Source organism: Polypterus senegalus, chromosome 9 (assembly GCF_016835505.1).
Source record: "Polypterus senegalus isolate Bchr_013 chromosome 9, ASM1683550v1, whole genome shotgun sequence".
Classification (NCBI taxonomy): Eukaryota; Metazoa; Chordata; class Cladistia; order Polypteriformes; family Polypteridae; genus Polypterus; species Polypterus senegalus.
This window is the reverse complement of record NC_053162.1, coordinates 43450335-43477171: the sequence shown is the minus strand read 5'-3', so window position 1 is coordinate 43477171 and position 26837 is coordinate 43450335. Positions and strand designations below refer to the sequence as shown.

Sequence of the window (26837 nt, the reverse complement as noted above, 5' to 3'; positions counted from 1 at the left end):
ATGCCTAAAAAAATCTTTTCATTTTCATGTACAGAAAACTTAAGGCTTCATGAAAACAATCTGGCCTATCCATGATGAAAGTTTGAATTATGGGCTTTTGCAGTCTTAAATATTGTCCATCTTTAGATTTTGCTTACCTCTTCTCAGTGGTGGTTTCCGGCTTAACATATTTCACTCATTTCATTATCTGAGTTTTATTGCACTTTGTATCTTGAGTATCTGCACAGTTGCCATAGCTATTCTATCATTTAATAAAATGAACGAAAATTAATTAAATGAAATGATGTCACTAAAAAGGGAAGCTGGATTAAAGGTAGTTATAGCCCTCTGAGTCAATAAAAGAACACAACATTATCCTAAAAGTCAGTATAAGTAATCCGAAGTAGTGAAGAGACTTGTTCTCCTGGCCTCACACAGGTTTTGTAAATACTCATTACCTTTTTTTTTTTTTTACACAGTTTTTCTTTAAGCAGCATAATCACACTGCTTTATGTGTAAACACACCATCTCACATATTTGTGCATATATGATATTAAAAGATGTGTGCACAATTGAAACAGTGCCCTGCAGATGGGGTGTGCCCTGTAAAGTGCTCAAATGACCATGAACTGAATGAAGCACATTCACTAATGGATGGGTGGCAGATTTTAAAATAATCTTGTTTGCAAATTCAAGTAAATAAAGACTTTAAAATAATGAAAACAATTACATCCAGCAGAATAGCTCCAGCTCAATCAGTGATGCTAATTTAATTTGTTCTCTCTTTTTCTTTCTTAGACTGAGTAGATTTCACATTTCCGGACTGACGTAACAATTCACCCTAGAGATTATTGACAGACATAATGGCTTTACGGCAAGAAAAACTCATCATTCTGCACAGCTCTTAAAGGTTCTCCATAAGCACGAGTTATTTTTTTCTCTTAACTAAATCCCTTGTCCACAACATGTAGACGAGAACAGGAAAAATATAAAATTACACAATATAAATAAGACAAAAATACAAATTACACAATATTTACTTCACACACAGTGTGTTTTAAAGCCAATATTACAAAAAATACAAGATTGATTTCTTTTTCATATTCTAGTACTGAACTTAGCCTCCTGCGTCTTATTTATTCAAAATTCACTAATGGATCCAGTCTCAAAATGGCACCCTGAAGCTGAACAAAAAAAATCTGTGGATCTGAAATGTCACCTTTTTTATTTTGTTACAGAATTTATTTGTACATTCACAGTCTGCTCCTCCCAACCAACTAAGCCTTCAGTGATCCATGATGGGAATAACTGAACGAAGACGAACACTCTTTTAAGCGTGCATGAAATGTTAGGTATTTAATATCAATGTTTCCTCCATCCATCCAAATATTCATTTTATTATCCAGCTTAGAATGGTAGGGCTGATATCGATTTTTGCAAAACTTAACTAAGTAAGCTCACTGTCTTCCATGATTACTCATATTTTCTGTATAAAAAAAAACTGATAACTTTTTAAGATTTATACCTATTTTGAAGATGGTAAGGCTGACCTGTAATTTACATTTGGTGAAACACACACTAGTGGGCCTCTGAAGAAACTGTGCAGAAAAGCATTTAACAGTAAGGTTGGGGTTCATTTGAATCAAGAATCAGTGATATCCAATGACATGTAAGAATCTGCAAGGGTGAAATATGGATATGATATACTTTAGGCATTAGAAAACAAAAGCAGGTTTGAGTTTCTTCTGTTTCTGTCTGTAAAATCTGTTATGTTGTCAGAATATACACAAATACTCTAAATGTTTTCAAATTTGTAGAAACACCTTAACCTCTGTGCTCATTTATCATGCCTTGTATTATAGACCAGTCTCCTTTAGGGTTAAATTTCCATAGAAAAGAGAAGATTTGTAAAAGCTCAAGTAAGATCAAGTGACAGCATAGAAATTAAAAAAGATGAATGATGAAGGCACTGACTGGAGTTTTTGCTGTCCTCTTCTCCTTGGCCATCTGACCACAGCACATACAGTATTTGTCAAAGTTTGCTTTCTATTATGAGCATTATAGACCCAAATATTTCTGAATTAAGTTATAATTTAATTTACTTACTCATCTGTTCAGGATTTTTTTATCTTTACTTTTCTAAATGTTATTATTCTGTTCATAAAGTACTTTGAGCTACAGTTTTTTTTTAAATGTGCCATTGAAATAAATATTGTTGTTTTTGGTATGTGTATGTTCTACCAGTATCAATTTGTTTTTCCTGTGTGTATTCTAAAGATGTGATATTGAATTGATTGGTGACTACAAACTGGCCTGGACTGAGTGAGCCCTGCAATGAATGGTGTTGCTCTAGGGGTGTTCCTGCTTCATGCCTGAAGCAGCTTGCAACTCTAAAACTGGATAGAGGAGATTCACTTAAAGGATGGATGGTAGGTCTGCTTTGTATTCCTTCACTTTTTGGATGAAGGCTTTCCCCAAAGCTTTCAATGCTTTTATCATCTAGTATAAAACATAGATTATGCAGAAAGCTGCATTCAGAAAGCCACAGAGCCTCACATCAGTCACCCAGCAAGACATTTTGAAATTACTAGGTGTATTAGGTTCTTCTGTGGAATCAAAGAGGCAGGGCTCCATTCAAATGGCAGTTCAGAGGGGTATTATGCCACAGACAGGGTTGCTAAATGATGTGATTAATTTGGAGATCATGACAGGCTACAAAAGCACAAGAGAGGAAGGTCTAGTAAAACAATGTGATTGGTAAGATGCCATCACCAATAAATGATAAAATTATGTTCTTTATTTTAATACCTTACTTGTTTATCATGGTGCTAGAGTGTGGTAACATGTTGTGTGTTGGTCAGACATGCAAGTAAAAATTTCATTGCACTCTGTGCATGTGACAATACTACTACTATTATTACTACTACAAAAAATTCCCCATTGTATCCATTTTGCTCAGCTTAATGACATTTTATGACATTTTTCATTTTAGCTCATTGATCATCCCATTCTTCCCAACTGATCATAATGACCTTTTTTTCTAAGGGACACACAAACTGGTCTCATTTCACTCTCCTGATTCCCACTACTCATGATGACGTGCCCATGGCTACGTCAAATTCAGCTCCCTTACACCCATAAACTCCAAAACAATCACACCATGCTCAGAAAAGGTGATTTGGATTCTTTCCAGTATTTAAAATAGGCTAGCTTTTAGCAGAGCCTTTGCAGACCTCTCACCAGAATGAATTTAAACCTATCACTAATACTGCCTGTTGAAAGATGGCTGTATAACTTTACCATGTGTGCAGGGTGAATCTGGTTCTGCAAGCCTTTTTCAATGACTGGAGGGACATCGTATACATCTTGGTTCAATGGTCCCTTGACTGCCATCGGTGGGGTGTCATAAACCTGTACAAAAGGATAGAAACTCGACTCAGTCAAATAATAAACCACAAAAAAGTAAAACAAACAAAAAACAGTTACCACAACCCCATAAAACTACATGTCTTAAGTGAAGTGAGCTGCTGTAAATGCTTTATCAGAGATATGACAAACATCAGGAGGTTTCAAGCTTTCCAGCATGTTTTACAATATAGTAAATGGATGGGCTGCTTTGATGCAGGTCTCATTTTTTTGTTCAGACTTAAAATTATTTTTTCAAAGATAAAAATAAAGAAAACTAAACTGACATGCATGTACAGTTTGGATTATTCCACAAGGATGAAAGGACAAGGAAGAGCAGGTAGCTATTTTGGTCCTGTGCACAGAAGTCTTCCGCTGGACTGGAAGTTGTTCCCCCAGCACAGTATATAGTCAGAGCCCAGATGAGTAAGTCTGACCCTCCCATACTATTGGCCTTTCTGCAGATTTGATCATGTCAGTGATGGTGTGATGATTAGTGGAACTGCATCCTGAAAAAGGGTGGCACATGACAGGGTTCTGGCTTATCAATACTGGGCTGGGAGAGTATTTGTTGCCCTGTCAAAATTAAGAAGAGAAGTTCCCCAAAATGGCATTAGGTAGGGCCAACTAACAAAGAGACAGATATACAGGTGGGTATAAGGTTATCAATGAATTCTGTTCCTGCGGATTCTTGTAATCCAATTTTATATTTATGCCAGAGCTTGTATTAACAAATGTCTGTTAATGTATAATTTGCAGAAATGCATGATTCCTTGTTATTTTGAACTTATTTATTAAATTACAGTAATTGGCTATGGTCTAAATTTAAAAAAAAATTCTTGTGGCTTTTCTACACTTTCTGTAAATTTTATCGCTACATTTTTTTCCTTATTATATTACTTTCCACCACAATCCTCATTTTTACTAGATGTACATTTTGTAAGCATGCTGATGACTTGAAAATGCAAAACTAACTGTGGATTGTGAGACACGTGAACTACAGCACAGAATGTTTGAAAATGGTGACTAAGGCCCTGTCCACACTATGTTTTTCATTTACAAAGCACAGACTTTATTCTCTGTTGTCGAATATCATTCACACTACCCATGTTTTTCATTCCCAAAAATAGAAACTTTCAAAGTGCTCTCCAGAGCTGTATACTTCTGTAAAAACGCAACAGCAGCGTTGTAATGTGGATGGGTGAAAACATTAACTTTTGAAAATGCAGACTCTAAATCACACTATGTTTGGTTCTTCCCTGATTGAGTCATGCTCATTACAACATTTCATTTTTTGATTGGTCACCTTTTACAGAAGAAAACTATAATCCAACATGGTGGGCACAGAAGAGTTATTTTCCATGGTGTATGTTGTATTGCTTACCTGAATGCATCTAAATGCAGCTTACATGCTCAAAAGGCAAATAATTAAAATTTTGGTACAGTTTTGCAATAAATCCAGTGGCCGGCGGCATTACCATCCCTTCAGGGATTTTTCTGCTGATGTACGCATGCCTGGTGTAGGCAAAAGTCTACGTCATATGCGCTTACGGTCATTTTAGTATGGATGGAGATACTTTTATGAACAATGTGAGAGTACTAGTGTAGATGGAGATCATTTTCATTTAAAAATGCTGTTTTTAAATGAAAGCATAGTATAAGCCAAAGTATGAACTGCCCTGTAGTGTACTGTAACTTGCCCCAAGTGTTAGTGACAGCTAGGGTTAGGTATTGGCACTGATGTCCTGATTCGATTCAATATTCATTGTATCTTTATTTAATTAGCATGCATTGATATATCTGAAGTGCTGGCTTTTTTAGAGATTAGTTTCTATAATACTACAATTTACACATACAGTTGCTCATGTGTAACTGTTGCATTAATTAGTCTCAAAAATGTGCCCTCACACTTCCTCCCTAAACAAAAAAAGGAAGCGTTTTAAAACAAGGATCTAGTGCTGAGGCTTGCTGACAGAGGCACTGGATGAATGGAACATAAAAGACAATCAGCAACCATGACTGACAACTCCGCTGATATGATCTGTGACGTACAGCTTATAGAACTACCTTACGTTAACTACTTTGTGTACAAGTTCATTTCGGTATCACAGGCTGCTCTGAAAATTCAAAGAATTGTCATAATTTGAGATGCTATAACCTGAGACCATGTGATATTCTGCTACTAGTAGCGTTGACCTAGAAAGGGATGAGCTGGGCCATGCTGCATTTGAGTGACTAAGGATTTGCCCTTGAGATCAGAAGCTTTAAATATAACGGGGGGGCTAAGGGGTGCAATGATAACACAACCACTGGAGGGAGCTACAGCCTGGTATCCCAGGAGCAAGCATACTGTAGAGCTGCCTCAGACACCTGGAAGCTATTTTGGGGACTGGCCAGAAGTGATCTCAAGAGCGGGGATAAAACTGTCAGATTCCCAAAGGCACTTTGAGTGGGGTATCAGGTGGAAAGGCTTGGAAAAAACTGGGCTGGTAGGTGGAATAAAGACTAGGGATTTGGAGTTAAGGAAACAGAGAGAGACAGAGGGTTTAAGGGAGCTTTATTCTCAAGAAACTGTACAGTTAAACCCTCAGAGGTAGCACAGTTTTTATGTTTTCATACCTTTTTTTTTGGTCTCAGCGTCACCTAGTGATTAAACCTTATATAACATGGGAATAATACCAAAATAAATAACAATTTGTTTTGTTAGTGCCATGCTCTGGTTGTTCACTGTGCTCCATTGGTAGGCATCCCGACATTTGATTTACAATCATCACTAGTATTAAAGAGGTACATGAATAGCAGCAGCAGTCTGATGCTATTCATTGCACTGCTAATGTTTTTTCTTCCTTCAGCTTCACTTTGTTGAAAAATAAGTTCAGGCGTAATCCATCACGGAGAGCTCAACTTGGATTACTTCTGTTGGCAAGAGACCAAGCACCTTGAGCTATTGTGAGTGAAAGCTGTCAAATAAGACTTCTTAGTCAATGTTTCCTCCAATGTTGGGAAGAAATAGGACAGCATAAAGGTTGTCAGTTAGAGTGCAGCTTAGAACACACTTAATATTGAAATATATTGCCAAGACAGTCAAGTAGCATTGCAGGAGGCCCCGGAGATGAACATCCCGAGACTGCTTAATGACATGGAGGAGAAGCGAAAATGCCAGTTGAACCTTTATTTACACAAGGCTAACATGGTAGCAGCAGTGCCCATCTCTTGCTTCCTTGTTTCCAATCAAAGAAAAACAAAACACTCCTTTGTGAGTTTTGCATGTTCTTCCATGGGTGGGAGAAGGTACCTTCTGAGGATTACAGTTTCCTAAACCCAGTAAAAAAAGGAGAGCTGGCAGGCTTCATGGAGGAACACAACAGAGTGGAGTAGCACTCTCAATCTCAAGTGATCAGGAGAGCTGAAAACTGAAGGCGTTTTAAGCCAAAAATCACTGAAGATGGGGTGTTTTACTCTAGTCTCATCTGCAGCTCAGCAGTGGTAATATGTTATGATATACTGAAGGATATGGATGATAGGTTGCACAGGATTATATGTTTTATTTTATCATTTGTGATATTATTAATTCAGAGCAAGGTTTCAATGACTGTTAGACAAAACAGCCCCCTTGAATCAGGTTTCCCATGTCAGTTGCCTATACTGTAAAGATTAAGGTGAAAAGCCATAAGCCCTAATGTTGCTTGATTGTTTTGGCAGAGAAAAAGTCACTCTAGAAAAGAAGGAAAAGCTGAGATTTATCCTTGTTTTAAAGCGATCAGCAAAGAGGTTGTAAAACTGATTCTGTGCTTGTGAATGCTATGAGAATTTCAAACTATGCATCCTTCAGGAAGAGAAAGAAAGCAGGGAAGTCAACAGGGTAGAAACACAAACATCCCACCACTGGAAAGAGTGAAAACAATCTTATGGTAGCTAGCCCTGCAGTGTGTTAGTGTGTAAACTAACTGTATATGACTTTCAACTTCCTTTCTCCATGACCTCTCAAATTAGCATTCTTGAGCCACAGCATGCCTGTGCCGTTATTAAAATGGGGAAAGAAATATCTTGAAAACTGGCTCTATGTTCACAAGAGATTCTTTGGAACAAGTGCCAAGCGGAAGCTGACAGTTTGCCCTGAAGGGATGTTTATTCTCTGATTTTTTTATATACATCCATAAGGAAAGAGAGAATCATTATCAGCAGGCAGCTTGCTTCCCAGTCTGGCAGGGTAAAATGTTTGTAAAGAGATGAGCTGTTTACTTACAGCCAGTAATTGCCAAGGGCGCTGGATGCCTGCAGCCAGAATCTAGAGCTTATCTTAACCTGGATTTTGCAGCACAAGGCCATGGCAGACTGTGCAACTAACAAGGCCTTCTGTTTATATATAATATAAATCTACTAAAAAGAAAAGAAAGAGCGAGCATGAGAGACAGACATCTGAGGTAGAACAAGGACACTTGGAGAAGAAAAGTTGCTCATATCTACAGTATACAGTATGCATATTATACACGCATATATTCACACTTATATATACTGTGTACACACAAACTCTCATAAGATTCTGTATTGTACAATATGTTGTTATGCATATTCTGTATAATATCTTGCCATACAATGTTTTTTGTTAGTTGTTTTTTTTTCTGATTAGAATTTTACTGGTGAATTGTACTGTATTGCCTCTGAGTTTTAGGTTAAGAAATTGTATTGAGAGAAATATTAGGAATAGATGGTCCACTTTATCAAAATATACCATTTGTCTTATTCACCTTGGGTACATATTGTTTGTTGACAGTTTTTGGTGGGTATTATTACTCCATAGTTTGGAAACTGTTTAAAGATGTGAATAGTGTTAAGGGTCTCTAAAATGCATCCAGCAATGAATTGAAAAAGAAAACGTGCAAACCATAAACCATAGTGAAAATGGTTAAGCTGCGAAAAGTTTGGGAAATTCAAGATGTAACAAAAACTGCAAAAGAACACATGCACCTGTAAAAATATGAGAATGAAGCAGCTAAGGAAACTTACTGAAGAATAGATGAGCTGCCAAAATGACAGCACATAGGGGTCAGAGAACATGGAAACTGCAGAAATCACTTAGAAAATGGGGGAAACTGGAAACTGTCATAAATAAATGGAATGTTAGAAAAAACAGAAAAGCTAAAGATATGGCACAAGGATTGTGAAAACTGCAGAAACAGTAAAAAAAAAAAAAATAGACAAATACCATGGAAGCTACGAAAGTAATGAACAGTCAGCAAAAATTAAAAGTAGCAAAAAAAAAAAAAAAGTTAAATAAGTTGTAAATAACTGGAAAGCTGTGAAGATGTCATAAAAAAGGAGAACACAAAGTTGTGGAATCACACAGAAAGTATGTAAATTGCATAAAATGTGAAGATCCTGACACTTGGGACGTCATGGAGAAAACATACCTCTTGACCGTACGGGATTGTAGGTCCTCCCCTGTTGGGAGGCACGTCATAGATCTCCTGTGAAGGGGCAAGATGGCGAGGCACATCGTACTCATCTTGTTCTGTCTTGGGAGTGTCATACACATAAATCTGGCCCATCCGAGTTGGCACCACCACCTGTGAAAATGGGAGCAGTTAAAATTAGCAATATGTCACTTCATTTTCACTTGTTTAACACGAGAGCACTGCCTCACTGGGCCATTCATTGTCAATAAAAATATGACTTGTAATACAGTGTAACAAAAAGTCCCAAAATCAATATGGATCCCCTGAGGCTTCAAAACTGGATATGAAGGCTTCATTGCCGAATTCTCATCCAAGCAAAGGATAGGGAATAAGCTACCGTGAATGAAAAACTCTCACATCACCTATTCTTAGCTACACTCCCGCATTCATTACATGCTGGGCTGCCTGAGAGCATCAAAGAAATGATCACTGCTTGGTGTAATAAACAAAGTCAAGGGGATTTCAGCTTGACAACAGTCATGCCCTAACAGTATGAACTGTGACCTCCCGCCACTGGCTCTGCACTCTTCACTAATTCACTAGATGGAATTCAGAGATGAAAATGGACAACAGGACCAAACACGTCAGGGGATGTACAACCTGTCGTTGTGTTGTTTGAAGGTGTTTATATGTGTGCTGTGAGTCATTTTTATTCTCTTTTTGGCACAGGATGTTTTTCTATTTTGGATATTTATTGTTTTTTTATTTCACGTAAGCATTTCCCCCTCTCCATCACTTTGTTACAAAGAAGCACTGCAATATTGGGCACATACATGTGCCAGGTGAGCATAGCTCACTACTCGACTACAACTCATCAATCAATCCTGTCATAAAAATGAAGGGGTGGCGAGAGGTTACAGTACTCAACAACAATAAAAGAAAATGAAGAAAGTATGAATTCAGCTTTAACCCTCCTGTGGTTAAATGTGATGAACAATACACTCTCAGTTTTTTTGTATTTATTTCAGGTATTGAATATAAGAGATACCACAAGATGCAGCTTATTATACAAGGATTGTCCTCTCACAAAACAGATAAACCAGGAGTTTCACACAGAAGATACAAATCAAACTCTGTACATGCAGGCAACAATCAAGTTATTTTCAGGTTTATTTCCTATATGTCACAGGTGTAAACTGCTTCCCACTTGTAGTTCTGCTCTCATCAGCATATGTACATAAAGGGTATATGTTTATTATTTATGGCTCCTATTCCCTGTGACCCTGAAAAGGATTTGAAAAGATTCTATTACATACTGTACATAAACTGATTTAATGCTGATATGCTGATGTTTTTGGGAAGGTAATCAGTTTAAACCGATTTCCTCTAGCTTTCTGCTGTTACTCTTAGGCAAATGTAACAGACTGCGAAATCTTCATTTGCTGCACTGTAAAATACAACATACAAAATAAAAAAAATACCATTAATGCCTTCCCTCATCTGATTACTCAATGAAAGTAAGTTTTTAGCTTTTCACATGTGACATGAGGTAATCATGCTGTACAGAATTTGGAAAAAATTTGCAGTAATACAAAGAAGAGGGTACTTATTCCACATAACAGCTCATCCATTTTAGTATCTCCTCTAAATACCTTAAAGTTGTAATAGCTTCATCGCTCTAGCCACCTGACTTGGTTGTTTATTTCAGATTCCCTTTATGTGAAGATGAACTCCTGGGATTCCATCTTTAATTCATTTCCCCTTAATTTTCACCAGTGTCTCTGAGTCCATGACTATTGATACACTATTTTCAGTACTCATGAACCTTTCTCTGGTTACAACTAAAGAATTTTAATTCCATTAGCCTGTCAGAGTAAGACGCACCCTTAAGAGAGTTCCTTTAGTCCTAGGATGCACTTTGGTGCTCTTTTCTACACAGTGTCTGGAGATGCTACTTTATTTTGTATCAAGATAATTTAAGGTCCTGATCACATTACATGGCTACATTTACATAATGTTAAGGGTATGGGGCCGCCAGCAGTGTGCTCCTGTGAATCCAGTCATGGAGTATGACATTTCCAGTAACTCCGTCCAGTCAATCTAAACTCATCCCTACAAAATCAAGCAGGTCCATCTTTGTCTTAAGTTGTAGGGGAGGACTCTGTGCATATGAGAGCTGACAACCAATGAGCGCTCACCTGGACATACAGTTTATATAATGCAGCTACAAGAAATAAGGAACACAGGGGTTTCGTACCTGACAAAGAGAAGACTTGTCTGTCTGATGTTGTGTGTTTTACACAATGTGAAAGAATGGAAAAAATAAAAGAGGGGGTAAGATTGTGGCTGAACTCACCATACCTGTAAAGCCTTCACACAGGCACCAGCTCTGTCAGGCAAAGCTGTCAGAAAAAAAAAAACAATCACATCAAACTAGGATGGAAAGTTGCCATGTAGTCACCTAATTTGACATTCTTTGCGAAATCTAGTTATGAAATTTGACAACATTCAGCAATTCCAGTTATCAGATTTGACATCCACTCCAACTAGAAGTTGTAGAATGTGACATTGATGTTAAAAAAAATACATGCATGAGTCCAGATGTGACCTTACCATTAAATGACAGCATCTGAAGGTGATGTTCTTATGTTTGTCTAAGATGCCTTTTATCATATGACCTACAGTAATAATGTTCTAGCTTTTTAAAGTTCATGTGTGCATTGCCTTAGATTAATTTCTGCTTGGTAGTCATTGTTCCCTATATTATGTATATAATTATTGTTTTTTTTCCTATGTTTACACATGCCTATGTTAAACCACATATTCCAAGTGTTTACCCTGAATTTACTTGAATGATAGATGTAAACCTTTTTTTATTATATATAGTACATGTATAGAGGCTTCTGTACAATCAAAAAAAAAACATGAATACACCCCGGGAATTAATTACCTTTTTGCCTGTGAGTACAGGGGGCCAATATTAGCACTGCTGCTGTATCAGTAGTAAAATTTTGACTTTGGTATCGATAGCAGCTTTCAGACTTCAGCACCGGTACCTTAGTGCTTATGAAACAAATAACGGATAACTCCAAAACCTCCTGTCTTATTCTAGCTCCTTTAGTGCGCCGTGCCATCGGGACACACAATGCACTGCTCCCCTCTTGACAGCTGTGAAGTCCCGATTGTAATAAAGCAATAAGAGGGGATCCTCTTATGAATTGTGTAGTTTCGTCTCATGAATTCTGTGAATGGAAGTATTTCATCAACTGTAATAACTAGTGTCCAGGGAAGGGGGAGGGAATGGAAATGAGTGAAGACTTAAGTTCACTTCAGGTATCTAAAATCCTGAAATGCTGGTACCGTACCATTTAAAATGTTGGGGATTTTTTGGGTACTTTGTCAGTACTAGTATACCGCACAACCCTTACTTGCACAAAAGAGAAAAGTCACCAGTGTTGTTTTCTCAAGGGGGACTTACAACCATATGACTGACAGCTCAACAAATAACATAACATAAGTTTAATGACTATTTAGGAAAAAAGAACTAAAGAGCAGGACAGTGCATTAGATGGGTGCAAAAATATAGGGAAACAACACAGAAGGTAGAAAAAAATAATAGCAACAGGGTCAAGTTAAAATTAAACATCAGGAAAATATCAAGGAATGAGATTAAACCAGTAACAAAGCATTAACGCAAAACTAGGCAGAGTCAAGTCAGTAATTTAAAAACAGGAGCACTTAGGAATAAACAGGCTACAGAAGACCACAGAATTAATTGCTGCTGCTGAGCAAGTGCAGGCATGAGATGTGGACAGGACTCACTACACATTTGCTTCTGAAGTCAGGATTTAGATGAGTAGTTGTGTATTTTGCCAGTAATAGAGAATTTACTATATCTCTGAAAAGGTATTCATTGCTCGTTACTCTGAGTTGTTGTCTTATTTTTGTATTGTTCCATTCCTACGCACCCTTGATATTTCTCACCCAAAGCCACTCATCAGTATTATCTTGTCGCTGTCTTCGCAGCCTCACGTTTGTGTCTGGTTATTGTTTCACAAAGCCACATAATGAATACCTGCACACATGTGTTGAAAGAAGCAGATATTTATATTTACCTTAACGCTACCTCAATGGGAATGGATCATAACAGGGGGAGATTACAAACATGTGGGATTGACTAACAATAAAACTCATGACACAGATGTCAAAACAAAGCAGAACCTAACAAGCCAAATCTATCTTCTGCAAGCGGCCAGCTACAGTATGTGTAAGAGGCAGTGAAATAGATGGCAAAGCCAACACCTCAGGAGAACCTAATTCTAATCAGGGAGGACAGAGAGGCTCCTATTGAAAACTGTCAACAGGCAATGTTGAATGTGGGCATTAAAATGGGTATCGTAATGTCTGGATAAGAATTTTAGATCTGTTAAGCTGGGCAGGCTCATACAGAAATGAAACCAAAAGGAGTGTGAGTGTTTGTTTTAATCTTTACAGAGAGAGATGACAAGGGAATTGTGAGTCCCAGTAGTCAAGGCATCACAGCGTTGATGGATTTAGTCAGGACACCTGCTGAGTGCCTGCATTGTAGAAATCTGTGAAGAGTTAAGAACATTAGAGAAGTCAAAGCAGCAGCAACAGACCCACGAAAGACAAAAAAAAAAAGGTTACAAAATCTGGTACTCTGGCTGCCGACTGCAGACTTAATGACATCTCTCAAAAGAAGCAGGTAATATTTATTATTTTAATACTGGGAACATTCCACTTGTAATATCCTTCATGTCTTTTTTAATACCAATACAAGTCAAATCTATGATGTCTCTCTCTGAGTATACAGGAAATGTCTTTTCCAATACAAATGGCTGTCCACTTTATGAAGTCTCTTCCTAAATATTGATGACATCTCAGCTTACTGAGCCATCCACAGATAATCACTCAATTAACATGGCAGACTGTTCACTCTCCAATTTATAATGCATCTATTTTTTTATATTAGACAACGTTCCATAGATGGGATTTCTCATATGTGTAAACCTTTCACTTGAGTAACAACCAGATAAAGGACGACTCTTACATGATGCTGGTAATTTGTTTTTCTAATAAAAGGTATAAACAACTTGTAAAGTCCGTCATGCATGAGACAAATAAGGTCTTTTTTTTTACATTTGTCACAGACGATTTTATAGTCTTGTGTAGAAGACAGATGAGGCTTTTATAATGCTGCTGACTGTCCCATTTATAAAGTCTCATTGTTACAAGACAGGTGACCTTTTTATTTTAGTTACTGCCCGGTTTACAGCATTGCACACTCAACATCTATCCACCAATCTATTTTTAACCCATTTGTCCATGTGTGTAATGGGGATTCACAGCCTACTTCATAAGTATTAAGTGCATGGCAGGGTCTTGGACAGGGCACCATCACACCCACACTCAATCTGGTTACCTTCTGCAGTAACTAAGTGCACACTTAATATGCTTGCTTTCTCATTTTAATAATTTAATTATGCAGTCCTGGATGGGACACCCATACTCACCCATACTGGGCAACTTGCAGGCACCAGTTAACCTAACCTACACATTTATGGATTGCTAACCTGTTTTTTAGCAACCTCACCACCTAAAAATTAAGTCATAAAATCTGGTATACTCTGCTTTAAAACTGATTACTGTGTTGCTTGAGAAAACAAATATTTATTGTTATGGTACAGCTGACACAACTGCAAGATGCACTATGGAGAAGCTTAAAGACATTCATATCATTTTAACCTTGTAACCCTGTTTCCATATGCTTAGCTTGTGCTATATTCTTCTCATTTATGATGGATATGTGTCATAATGTGGGCCCTCCAATGGACTGGTGCCCTAATCTAGGCTGCTTTCTTGCTTTCACCTTGCTTGCATTCCATGATCCTGCATTGAATAAATTGGGTTTGAGAAGGCTATAGTTCATAATGCAACAATTTGGTGGAAGTTCTGCATTATTAACTGAAGGCACAGTTATTCAAATAACACATTTCATAAGACATGCAATGATATACTGTAGATTATGTGTTTGCACTTTTTAGAATGAAAAATTCCCCGTCAAATGATTAATGTAGAAGCAAGCCACTGAGTAACAGCATGGTCTACACTGTTCAGTCTGATAGAATTCTCTTTCTGGAATAAATTTTAAGTGACATTAACTATTTGGTTCAAAATGAGACACATCACTGAAATGAGCTTCAGAAATCCCTAGGAAATCCCTTCATTGTGACACCCTTGTCTGAAGTAATATTTTAAGTGAAATAATGTTTCCCTTATATAGGTATACAGTAGTTTTTGCTTAGAAGTAACTTTTAAGATTCTTGAAAGTTTCTATTTTCTGTCTAGTCTTTTTTTAACCTGTGAAGAAGGTTAGAATAGATATCTTATCATGTATTTAAAGTTACATTTATTTATATGGCCGACACCTTTGTCCAAAACGACTTGCAACATTTGAGATACAATTGGAGATACAACTGATTACACTTCTTTTTTTTTATTCATTTGGAGCACAGGTGGGTGAAGTGGCTTGGTCAGGGTCACACAGTGTCAGTGTGTGGGATTTGAACCCACAACCTCAGGGTTTGAAGTCCAAAGGCTTAATCGCTGCACTTAACACCTGGGTTTTGGTCCATTTTACAAAGGTATCTATCAATCTGCTGAACCTTTAATGTTTATTTCATGACAAAACTAAACTAAGTACATAATAAACAAGACCAGTTGCATCAAATATTTGAAACTTTAAAATATGTGCATTTTAATTTAAACGTTTAAAGTCTAAATATTCTTGATTGTAATAGTAACGTCATTTTTCATACTCTGACAGAAGTCCTTAGAGGGCTAGATTCATAGTTAAGGATCAAAATCACTGATCTAGAAATAATCTAAATGCTTGTGTTTGAAATTTGTCATTTTTAATCTTCTGGGATTGGCTCTTAGAGAGATAGGATTACTCATCCATCCATTATCCCACCCGCTATATCCTAACTACAGGGGTCATGGGAGTCTGCTGGAGCCATTCCCAGCCAACACAGGGTGCAAGGCAGGAAAAAAACCCTGTGCAGGGTGCCAGCCCACCACAGGGCACACACACACACCAAGCACACACTAGGGACAATTTAGAATCGCCAATGCACCTAACCTGTATGTCTTTGGATTGTGGGAGGAAACCGGAGCACCCGGAGGAAACTCACGCAGACACGGGGAGAACATGCAAACTCCACACAGGGAGGACCTGGGAAGCGAACTCGGGTCTCCTAACTGCGAGGAAGCTGTGCTACCCACTGCGCCACCGTGCCGCCGAGATAGGACTAACGGTTTAAAATTAAATAAAAAAATATATACAGTATATTCATGATCAAAAAACTTGAAATATTATAAAGCAACACTCCACATACCTATTTTTGTTTCAAAGATTTGTGGAAAGGAGGGATTTTGATCCCTCATATCTCATTAGGTGTTAATCCATGGGGTCAGATGATGTGGCATGCACAACTTCAAGTCCCTCTGATCATTTTTTACTGAAGACACCCATTATTTTACTCTTTATCATAAGAGTGTGATTTCCTGCACAAAAATGGCTCACAAATTGCCTAAAAATTATGTTTTTTTCAGGGCCTGAGGGCCAAAATAGGGGAAACCTCAAAAAGCTTGATGGCTTGCATAAATAGATCAAGACAAGTTGAGTTTTATATCATACAGTATTTGAGGGTTTTCTTGTACAGGTGAGTCAGAAGGAGCTGGAAAAAAAACTGAAGTGATTTTAAAGTGTTCATCAGTATCACCAGCAGTATGGGAGAAGGTGCAGGACTACATGTTTTATCTTCCAAAAGAAATATTTTTTCCATTACTGTAGACATTAGATGATTATGTCTTTCTAGTTATTCAAAGATGTGCTAAGAAAAGCTCATTTATAAATTTTACTTATAAAAAGGCCACTAGAAACTTGTCAGCATGGCTTTTTTCCCCAAAGATAATATGAATGTATGAACAAGGTGACAATGAAGAAGATGAATTCACTACTCTGCACTCACTATGTGATATAATAGTATACATTGTATCCTTCCTGCACTTAACTCCTCAGATGTTTTCGGCTATGTCCACACTACTATCTTTTCATTTAAAAATGTCACACAAGTGGTTTCACGTCTCTGCCCACATGGAAACAACCAAAAGAGCATAAGAAAGAAAGAAAGGCACCCACACATGAACAATAAAATGTTTATATCTGCTGTGCTGTCATTCAAGTCTGTTTTTTTTCACATATGCAATCAGTAATGGCAACCTGCTGACAGCTCTGCCATCTACCTGTACCAAAATGCTCAAAGCCCACAAACCTGTCACAACTGCAACCACGCCTGTGAAATGCTGAAGGGGACAACTCATATTCTACAGACAAAAAAATTCTAAAGGGGACACCAACTTTGATGTTTACATGTGAGATCACCGACAAGCCCTATTCCACCCTGCTGCCAGACTGGATTTCTAGAGGGGAAACACTGCTGCGATTTCACAAATTTGTTTTATTTTAGTATCTTTTACTAGGTGCAAATTAAAGTGTCCGTCACTAGAGAAAACAACTCGCCATGAACGAAATTTTCATTATCTGCCCATAAATTATAACCACAGAAAGGTGATGTCTTTCCATAAATACACATGCTGGTATACTTCATGCTTTTATAGCTCCCTAGCAGCAATGTGTTATCTGCAAATAAAAAAAAACCTTTTGAAATTAAGTATTTGAATTAACATTTCTGCTAAGAACGACAGGTTCTATTGGCAGCATGTAACCTGTAAATTTGAATTCCTATTCACAGTTATTTTCTCAGGAACAATAAAACAAAAAGATGGGCAAATAAAAAGGGCAAAAATATAATATTTCAAAGAAAAGGAAGCAAGCAGACAAAGAAGCAGCATAACATGCTCTCCAACTTACCCAGCTGGCAAATCAATCATATATTTATTTTTTTTTTCAGATATCACATTAATAAGTCACACTATCATTCTGAGTTTTCCTTTTGCCAAGGCCAGTGTGGGGTATCTGCCAATAGTTTAATCTCACTTTCAATTTGACTGTCACACACTAAGCAAAACAATTAGCACTTGGCTGGATCAACAGGAAGGGTACAGTTTCCATTATGTCCAGCTTGTTAGGTCCAACCTGCAGTCCTCTGGACGATTTAAAATTTAAGACAAACAGGCAAAACAAGCTAACATTCAGGTATGGTAACAGGAGAGGTCATTTTAAAAAATGGATTTCAAATGACTTTTCCCACATTAAAAAAAAGTTAACACAATTAATTAACTTTTAAAGAAAATATCCAGAAAACTCCAGCATGTAGTGCCATGCCTTAAAAAGTGTCCCAGTGAGCTGCAATTTTTTAAGACAATGAGCGGTGGTAGCTCTCGCCAAACTACTTGTACCTCTTGGGTAAGCAGTGTGGCGTGAGATCAGGGTTAAGGGAAAGGGGGCACAAATGGAGAAACAAAGAATGATAGCTGCAAGGCTGCTATCAGCTTTAACAACAAGGCACCTTCTGTAAACTGCATAAAATTCCCTTTGTAACTCTTAACTAGTAATGCGCCATCAAAATGTCACCTTGAGGTACTGGCAAGGTAACTGCTTAAACCAATGCAATAACAGGCTTCACTGCAAAGCCTAAATTAACAGTCTTTGAGCTAAATGTGTCATACTGACAAAATGTTTGCTCTATAAAAGCATTGCTTGGTTCGAATGAAAGATACCATAATAGAGAGAGTCCTATTCCACAGACCCATTACCACCTTCTGCAAATGATTTTCTAGATGGTGTGACACTTGATCCCTCACTATGCATTTTAACGTGCCTTTCTGACTTAAAAACTGACATCTACTATTATAGTATGTACACTCATACTGTAATAAAGTACTCACTCTAAAAGGTTCTATACAACATAAAATCTGATCTATTTGATTCATGTATAATCTGTAGACTACAGTTTCCCAACCTGGGGAAATTCAAGGTAGAATTATACTGCATTCCGAGCTTGTAAATCACCTTGGTTACCTTAGATAAAGAGGTCATCCAAATATAAAATAATAATAGCAGTAATAAGTTTTATCCTTGTTCCTAGTGCAATTTCAAGAGATTACCTTTAGAGAGAAAGAAAAAGAAATGTCCTCACCCCCTCACATGACACCTTCACATGCATGCTACTCTCGAGTGACGCACTTCATTTCTTCCTCAAATATATCCCACTGTTTGCCTTTCCACTGTTTATGAAGTGACAAGAAGTCTTTTCACAACTGCTATCAGGCCCGCCCTGTACAACAAAACCTGAGAAGAATGACACATCTCCTTACACGAAACAAAAGTTTAAGGAGCTCAGTCTTAACCAGACAGAAAAAAAACAGTGAATAACTCACATGGATCCAACAAGTTACTTTAACATGACTGATCTGCAGCTTTACAAATACTATTATCTAAAAGTTGATCACTCTTGCATAGGTATCTCAGAAATGGAGATCAAACCATTAACAGCTCTGCCGGTAGAAACAGGGTAAACTCCCTGGTGCAGAATGCAATGAGGGAGAGACGGTGGCCAGTGGGTTAGCTTGTTGTGGACGCAAGAATTTTTCCACTTCACATCTGTTACAATTCTGAGGGAAGACATTCTTACTGCTTAGATCAACATCACCCCAAGTAGGTGATTCCTGAGTGTTAACCAGTATATCTGCACATTTATGCCACTAATTCACCATTTGTGCTATTTATATTAATGCACAACCTGAGAAAATGATTCCTAATTTTAGGTGTAAATCAGTTCGTTTCACACACAAAACCAGGATAAGGTAAGTAACTCAGTTAAGGCAGCAACCTGGTTTCTTACAAGCCTCTGTTTCCATATGCAAGCCCACTTATGGAGTTCTCCTTTGGCAAAAATTTCCGACATCAAAAAAAGAGTTAAACGTCATCATCAGTTGCAGGGTATCCAAAAACATGTATAAAAGCCTGTGATCATTTTCTTGTGTTTTATAAATATGTTTAGTCCTTCATGTGGTGTTATGTAAATAACATCTTATCCCCTTTTTACACACACAACGTGAGCCCCCGAAGATTCAACATATGGATGGACATATGGATATATTCCACTTTTTCAAAACATAACTTTGGCAAATAGGTGGAAGAAACTAAACAAACACTTTATTAATAGGCCACTGTTCCCAGATTGCATGCAACACACTCTTTCCTGCTTGGCTTTGTGACTGAGTCCTGCTTAAAGAGCAGCATACTTGCCTCACACCCACTACTGCCAGATAACAATAATAATAATAAAGCAGGTATTTTTACTTCAATAAAACAAGCATTGTGTTAGGTCACTGGTTACTTTAAAAAGTAACATTGGAGTTAATAATGCACATTACTTTTACCACATGACCCCACAACACTATTCCTGGGATTGTGCTGCTAAGATTAGTGCTGTTCGTTTATCTCATCAACATAAAATCTAGTGATTTCTGAAATACTGAGACAAATGATTTCCACAAGAAGAAGGAATAATGCGATTGCCTGAGCACTTGCCTCAGGAGACTGATCGTTGTGGATGCTTCCACCATTTTCTACCTGTGGATGCTGGAGGTGAGTGTGAAGCTAACACATGCACAGGCTAACAGAGAGCAACCGACATGTGCAGACTACAAAATATTTAAGTGTAACTCAGTTAAGGGTTTACATGGGTACACACCCTGGTTACTCATGGATAAATGTACATGTGTTAATAGGATTCCCTGGAGAGCAATAACTCAGTTTCTCTAACTTGAATAAAGGTATATGCTGCATTTTAGAAACCAGGTTTCTATGAATACTTGGGTTATTAAAGCACTCACTGATCTTATGTGACTGTAAGATTAACCACTGAGATTCTGACGCAAGTTCCAGGGTTCAGTCATCACAATTACCCACACTCCAGTTCAGTTTCTCCTGGCATGAGAACATGTTTTGGCCCACCCTCTCCGAATAGAGTGTTAGCTAGCTGGGTGCTGACAAAATCAAAGATGCTTTGTTAAACATCAAGAGCGACGTGACCACTAATTACAGGCTCTAATCTCTAAACTAAACCTTTCTGTACTCCCTGCACTTTTGGCCCTGTAGCTATGGAGACTCAGACACTGCTCTGTAGCTGACTGGTGCATCGCATGTGACCTAATTGGCAGGTCTCCCTGGCGAGAATGAAGTCCTCTATCAAGTCCCACATCCCCCCATTCTGAAAGCATGGAAGAAAAGCAAACATTTCAGTTTCTAATCCCCCTTATTTTTTTTTTGAATAGTTTGTTGGCGCCCTTTCTAGACCTTCTCTGAAATTAACACTCAAATCGATCGGTGGCTTTCTTTTGGCAGAAGAGAATGTGATTGCCATGCCCTTTTCAAAGTGATAAGCACAATACAGATAGGCAATCACCAGAAAATAGAGAGGGAGAGGCAAACAAAGGAAGTCTGTGAAGGTCAGGGCACCTTCAAAGGCACTATATTCCTTGTGCAGTTTTGAGATAAAGGGTGGGTATGAAAAGATGCAAAATGCCAAAGCGCAATTGAAAATGAGCTCTGAAGAAGCCAGAGAAAGGATGAAGCGTTAGACAGACAGGTCCAAGAGCGATCAAATCACTAGACTGTGTTCTGCCACCAGGTATAGAAGCGAATGCAATGAGAAAAGGGGGGCCTGTAAGCGAGCAGAGCACTTCTGTGTGACAAGGCTGGGCGGTAGGGCCATTCAGCTGGAGAAATGAGTTTTCTGTCTTTCTTAATAAGGTGCCATGTGTTTGGAGTTGCACCGTCATTGGTATTGATCGAAATTCAAGCAGGCAGCCTGGCATTAAAGTCCCCTCAGGCATTTTTTTTTTCTTGAAGGACCTTTCAAATTCACATTCAAGCAGACTCCACTGGCATGACTTTATAAAAATGAAAAAGTGTCATGTTTGTAAACCAAGTTATACCAAACAGTTATACATAATTGAACATACATAAAAACAAAAAAGAAAAACAAATACAAGTAAATGAAACAAAGTGGTGGCCAAGGCTGTGTTTCTTGTATTTATGTAAGTCAGTTTGTAGCCAAATTAAAAAACAGATTGTGCATTTGAACTAATACAGAGCCAGTCTGCATGTGCTGATGTGTCTGCTCGTTGGCTCCTTGCTGACTAAAAATGGGCTGCTGGGACTGCACCCTTCTTCATCCAGCAGCTCTGACATCTGTTTCTTGGCTCCTACATGTGCAGACTGTGGGGAAGTAAGAAATGAGTCCTGGTGTTCTTTAAAGGCTGTGCGTGTCTTAAGCAGCTGGAGATGGACGGTGATAAATCTCACCCTTAATGCATTCGGAACAAAGCAATCACTTCTTTGTAAGAAAACAGAAGCCCTGGAAAAGAGTCCAAAGGTTCCTGTTGGCTTAGCATGCTGGGTAATGTGTATTTGCATGTGCAATATATAACTTGGAGTCAGTGGATCAGCTCTGACCAAAACATGTGGCACACACTGACCCCCGTAAGCACGAAAGTGGAACAAAGAAATAGACAAAGACAGAGGAGCACCTTGTTTTGTAGGCTACAGAACAAAAGAGATTTCACTTGTAGGTGGCTTTCTGTTGTTTACAGAGCTATTAGTGACCATTTGTATTGAAATTTAAAAAGGTGTACTTCTGTAACGGTTCTTTGCAAAACACTTTGAGACTAATAAAAAGGCATGATATCTAATGGTGATTCTAATTACCTTCACTGTCCCAAGAGCAGCTGTGTGACTTACATTAAAAAGACGATAAAATGAAAATAAGCTGATGGTGCCAACATGGACCAAAGAACTGTATATATAACCGTGGAGGAACATGGAGGCAAATACATCAGAGAAGAATTAGGTTGTTTGAAATTGGAACAGGCAGGACGGTGGCACAGTAGTAGAGCTACTGCCTCATGACAAGACCACCAGGGGTTAATGTCCTGGGTACTCCTTGCGTGGAGTTTGAATGTTATTCCTGTGTATGCTCTGGTTTCCTCCCACATCTAGAGATGTGCAGGTTCGGTTGATTGGAGTTGCTAAATTGGACTGTGTGTGTGTTTGTGTAGGAGGATATTCTCCTTATAATGGACTGTTGCCCTGTCCAGGTATTGGTCCTGCCTTGCATCCACTGCTTGCTGGGATAGGCTCCAGCTTTCTTTTGTAGGACAAAGTGGGCATCGCCCATTCACCCAAGGTTTTAATGGCACACAAGGCCTGTTAAGCAGATTTAACAAGGGTGCAGAAATCAGGATGCACCCCCACCTACATTCCTGAGTGAATGGCCAAACTGCAGCTCAAGCCAATACTTTGGTCAGACCTGTAATTCACCTGATAACAAAGGTGTAAATCAAAGTTGAGCTGACACCTCTGCAGACCAAAGTTGAGCTGACACCTCTGACAAGAAGACAGACAAAATGGACAGTCATCTTAGGCTTACAAATGAAAACTGAGCTGTGCCTAGATGTATTGGTCAAAATAAGGTGCCGATCAGCAGGCACTGTGTCTGATACTGGAAGAGACTTTAATCCGACCACCAGAGGTTACACCTTCTATTCTGTCTCTTGGGGGACCTGAAAGCTGACAATCTGTTCTGTTTGTGAGCTAAAAGCTAATGAGACTCTTACTTTGGGGTCAGAAGCCACCCACTGTCTGTGGTAGAAAAAAGCTCACTGGCCAGGAAGCTACTCTCCATAGAGCCTCAGAGTGGAATGCCTTGAAGAAGCTGTGACATCTACTCTGCCAAACCGAGCTCTGTGTCCTTGACTAAGCCCAGTCTGAGAAGCAGCCATTACTTCATGAAGGGACCTTTGCAGCCTAAACTCTTTTGCCAGAAACTGTAGTGCTTTTCCCCACAAAGTTGTAGAGAACAACGAGCTGAGGAAGGCAGCATCACAGAACACCACAGACAAAGAATCATGTAGCAAAGAAAAAGAGTGCACTCCTAGGCAAGCAAACTCCTACACTTGAACCTGGAGCAACAAAAGCAACAACTCCACAAAACATCAAACATCACCCTTAAAGAGCTGGTATCACAAAACTGTTTATCCCGGCCAAAATCAATTAGAACTCTAGATAGATAGATAGAAAGACAGATAGATAAATAGATATTTGGCAAAAGTAAACCGCCAGCCTCTTCTGTGTTACATATTTATCTATCTTGTCTGTTTGGCATCCAGTCTTCTATGTCGATATACTGTATATGCATTTATCATATTTCTATAACCATTTTGTTTATCAATAAATTGTATTGTTGTTTCTTAAAACAAGTGTGCTTCAGTTACTTTGACATAAATGTAAAAGCCTGAAACTTGCAGATAAAGGTAAGGAAAATACAGTAAAAGTCTTACAGAAATATTTAATTAATTACTGGCATTGCCAAAGGCAAAACTGACAATTAACTAACTAATTGATTAACATCAAAAAATCAATTCTTTCTCTCACATCCAGACACTGTTTCCTAATATTTATTTAGTTTCCCTAGGTGTGCCACGAAACAGGCATCCCTCACTTAGGGGGATCTGAAAATGGATGGATGGATGGATGAAATAGTAGCTGTGTGACTGAAAGGTAAGCCTTTTTACAAAAAGAACAGCCAAATGTTTGTAAATGACTCATCTCCACTCTTCACCTCAGCCAGAGACAACTTCATCACACTTAACTTCTTGAACAGATACTGCACAGTAGTTTTCCTCTAACTGCAGTCCAGCGCTATCAAATGCTTTTCACTCTATTGTAAGGAATAATGACATCAAATTGAATCAAATAAGATATGGTGGCACTGTGGCACACAATAGTTCAAAACTTACATACACCTACACGTTTTGTGTGTGGAGTCGGCACCTTTTCCTTATCTCACCAAGGTGTCTTTTTTCTCCCGTTTCCCTCCAGTTCCAAAAAGATGTCTGTCGCTTACTCCCCCAACCTCCATCAAACCAGCCTTGGTGCAGAGTAGACAGAGCTGTAGTCTGCCCTTTTGAAATATAAGACTGTACTTAAACATTTTCCCATGTCTTGCATACCAAAAGAGTCTGTGACAAAACTTTGTGGTAAGCAGCTCACGTTTTCCAGATTACACTTTGCTTTGTTGGAATCCTTTGATTGCATAAAACACACAGCAAACCTAATCCCAAAATGTGTTATTATTACATATAGATTCTAAAATAAATGAATGTTCTCCTGAAATAAGCATGTTGCAAAAAAAACAAAAAACACAAAGTGCACTTTGTAAAGTGGGAAGACATCAGCACTACTTAATTCTGACTAAACCAGAAAATCATAATGAATGTTATACTTCAATACTGATACTAAAAGGATATCAACATACCACTTCTAGATGTCCATTGGCTTTCCAAATTTTCTGTATCTAGTACAGGGTTACCAGATGCCAGATGCCCGGACCTGGAGATGATGCTGATCCACTATTGTGCTATAAAAATCTACTTGATTCTCTATCAATTAAAACTACATGAGCATGGAGAGAATATGTAGACACCACAACTGGGACCTAAACATGGGTCTAACTGCTCTATGGCAGAAACACTATGCTGTACAACTCAGCAATTATTTATTTTGCCACATTTGGAAATTTCAATAAAAGTTCATCTTTCCTGCGGCCTCAATTTTGACCATACCCTTAATAATATTCCTTGCACCTACAAAAGTCAAGACTTTGTCACAATTTGAGGTCCATTCCAGGCCTTTACTGACATAGCTAAAGGCCATGTCACAATTTGTGACTTTTCTAAGGATTTTCAGTGGTAGCCTTCATTTACTTATTCTTAGCAAGTCAGAGATGGTTGGCAGCGCACTCGAGTGAATGTAAACACTTAATGTGACATACCCAGCATCTCACTCCAAATTGTAAATGACATGTTCTTGATCTTATCTTTAGTCATAATGATGGGCTCTGTATGCATGAGAGATAACAATTAATTAAAGCCCATCCAAAAGGACTCTGCATATAAAGCAGCAACAATGAAGTAATGCAGGTGTTTTTGGTGTCTTTGGACCACACAATCAGAAGAGAAGCTCATCTGTCTGTTTTGTGTTTTATATACCCCAAAAGAATGAGGAAAAATAAAGGGCAGATCCAACTGTACCAGTACAACCCTCATACAGCACCAGTTACGTCATGCAGCACACTATTGGCCGTCAGATAAAAGAGAGAGCACAACTGTGCTAAAAAGTTGACACTTGCTCACTAAAGTTGAGATGCCCAGCTATTTTTAGTTGTGTAAATTAACATGGTCCAGCGCTGACATCAGCAAGTACAGTCGCCAAGTCTGACATCCCCTACAACTTGATCTCATGTAATACGACATTGAGCATGTCCATTCACACTGAAATGACTATATCACATAGATAGATGTTCACAGACTCTGAGCAAGCACCCCTTGGTAGAAAAAAATCCTTCAAGGGATGGAAATTCCGCTTTCCACAGAATTTAACCGTAGCAACCAGTAACTAATTTGTCTTTTGTGCATTTAATCGCAGCATTCAACACAACAAGCATCATGGAAAGCAACTACTCCATGTCTACTATGTTGGAATAAGGCCTGCCTTTGTAAAGGGTGACCAATCAGGGAATGAGAACTTGTAACAAGCAGGATCCAATTAGAGAAGAGCAACATAATAAGCATAAACAAATCAGAGCACAATTAGAGTCTGATAACTCTCTGCTTTCACCCATGTACATTGCTGAACCGGTGTTTTCAGAAATATACAGCTTTGGAGAGCATTTTCAAAAGTCTCAGTTTTCAGGGGTGATTAATGTGTGGATGAAAGCTGAAGACTAACTAATGTATGTGCTTTTAAATGAAAACATAGTATTGTGGATGTAGCCTGAGAGACTATAGCCATGGAACATCCCCTATAGCACGATATGATTAATCAAGTGGGACTTCCTTCACCGACTGAATGCCCTTCCTGATGAGGGTGGACAAAATAAACCATGGAAAGAGAAGGAAGAGGAGTGAGGCTCTTCCCATCCAGATTCTCTTACCTTGATGGTT

General features: G+C 38.4%; 1 protein-coding gene across 3 annotated transcripts in view; it reads right to left on the bottom strand.

Moving 5' to 3' along the window:
• Positions 1 to 26837, bottom strand: part of bcar1 (BCAR1 scaffold protein, Cas family member) — a 266163-nt gene that overhangs the window by 13164 nt on the left and 226162 nt on the right. For all 3 annotated transcript variants that reach the window (XM_039763018.1, XM_039763020.1, XM_039763019.1), the window contains 2 exons: positions 8796 to 8951; positions 3280 to 3390 (listed from right to left, as the gene is read on the bottom strand). In XM_039763018.1, coding sequence (XP_039618952.1) covers positions 3280 to 3390; positions 8796 to 8951 — 267 coding nt within the window. The remainder of the gene's footprint in view (positions 1 to 3279; positions 3391 to 8795; positions 8952 to 26837) is intronic.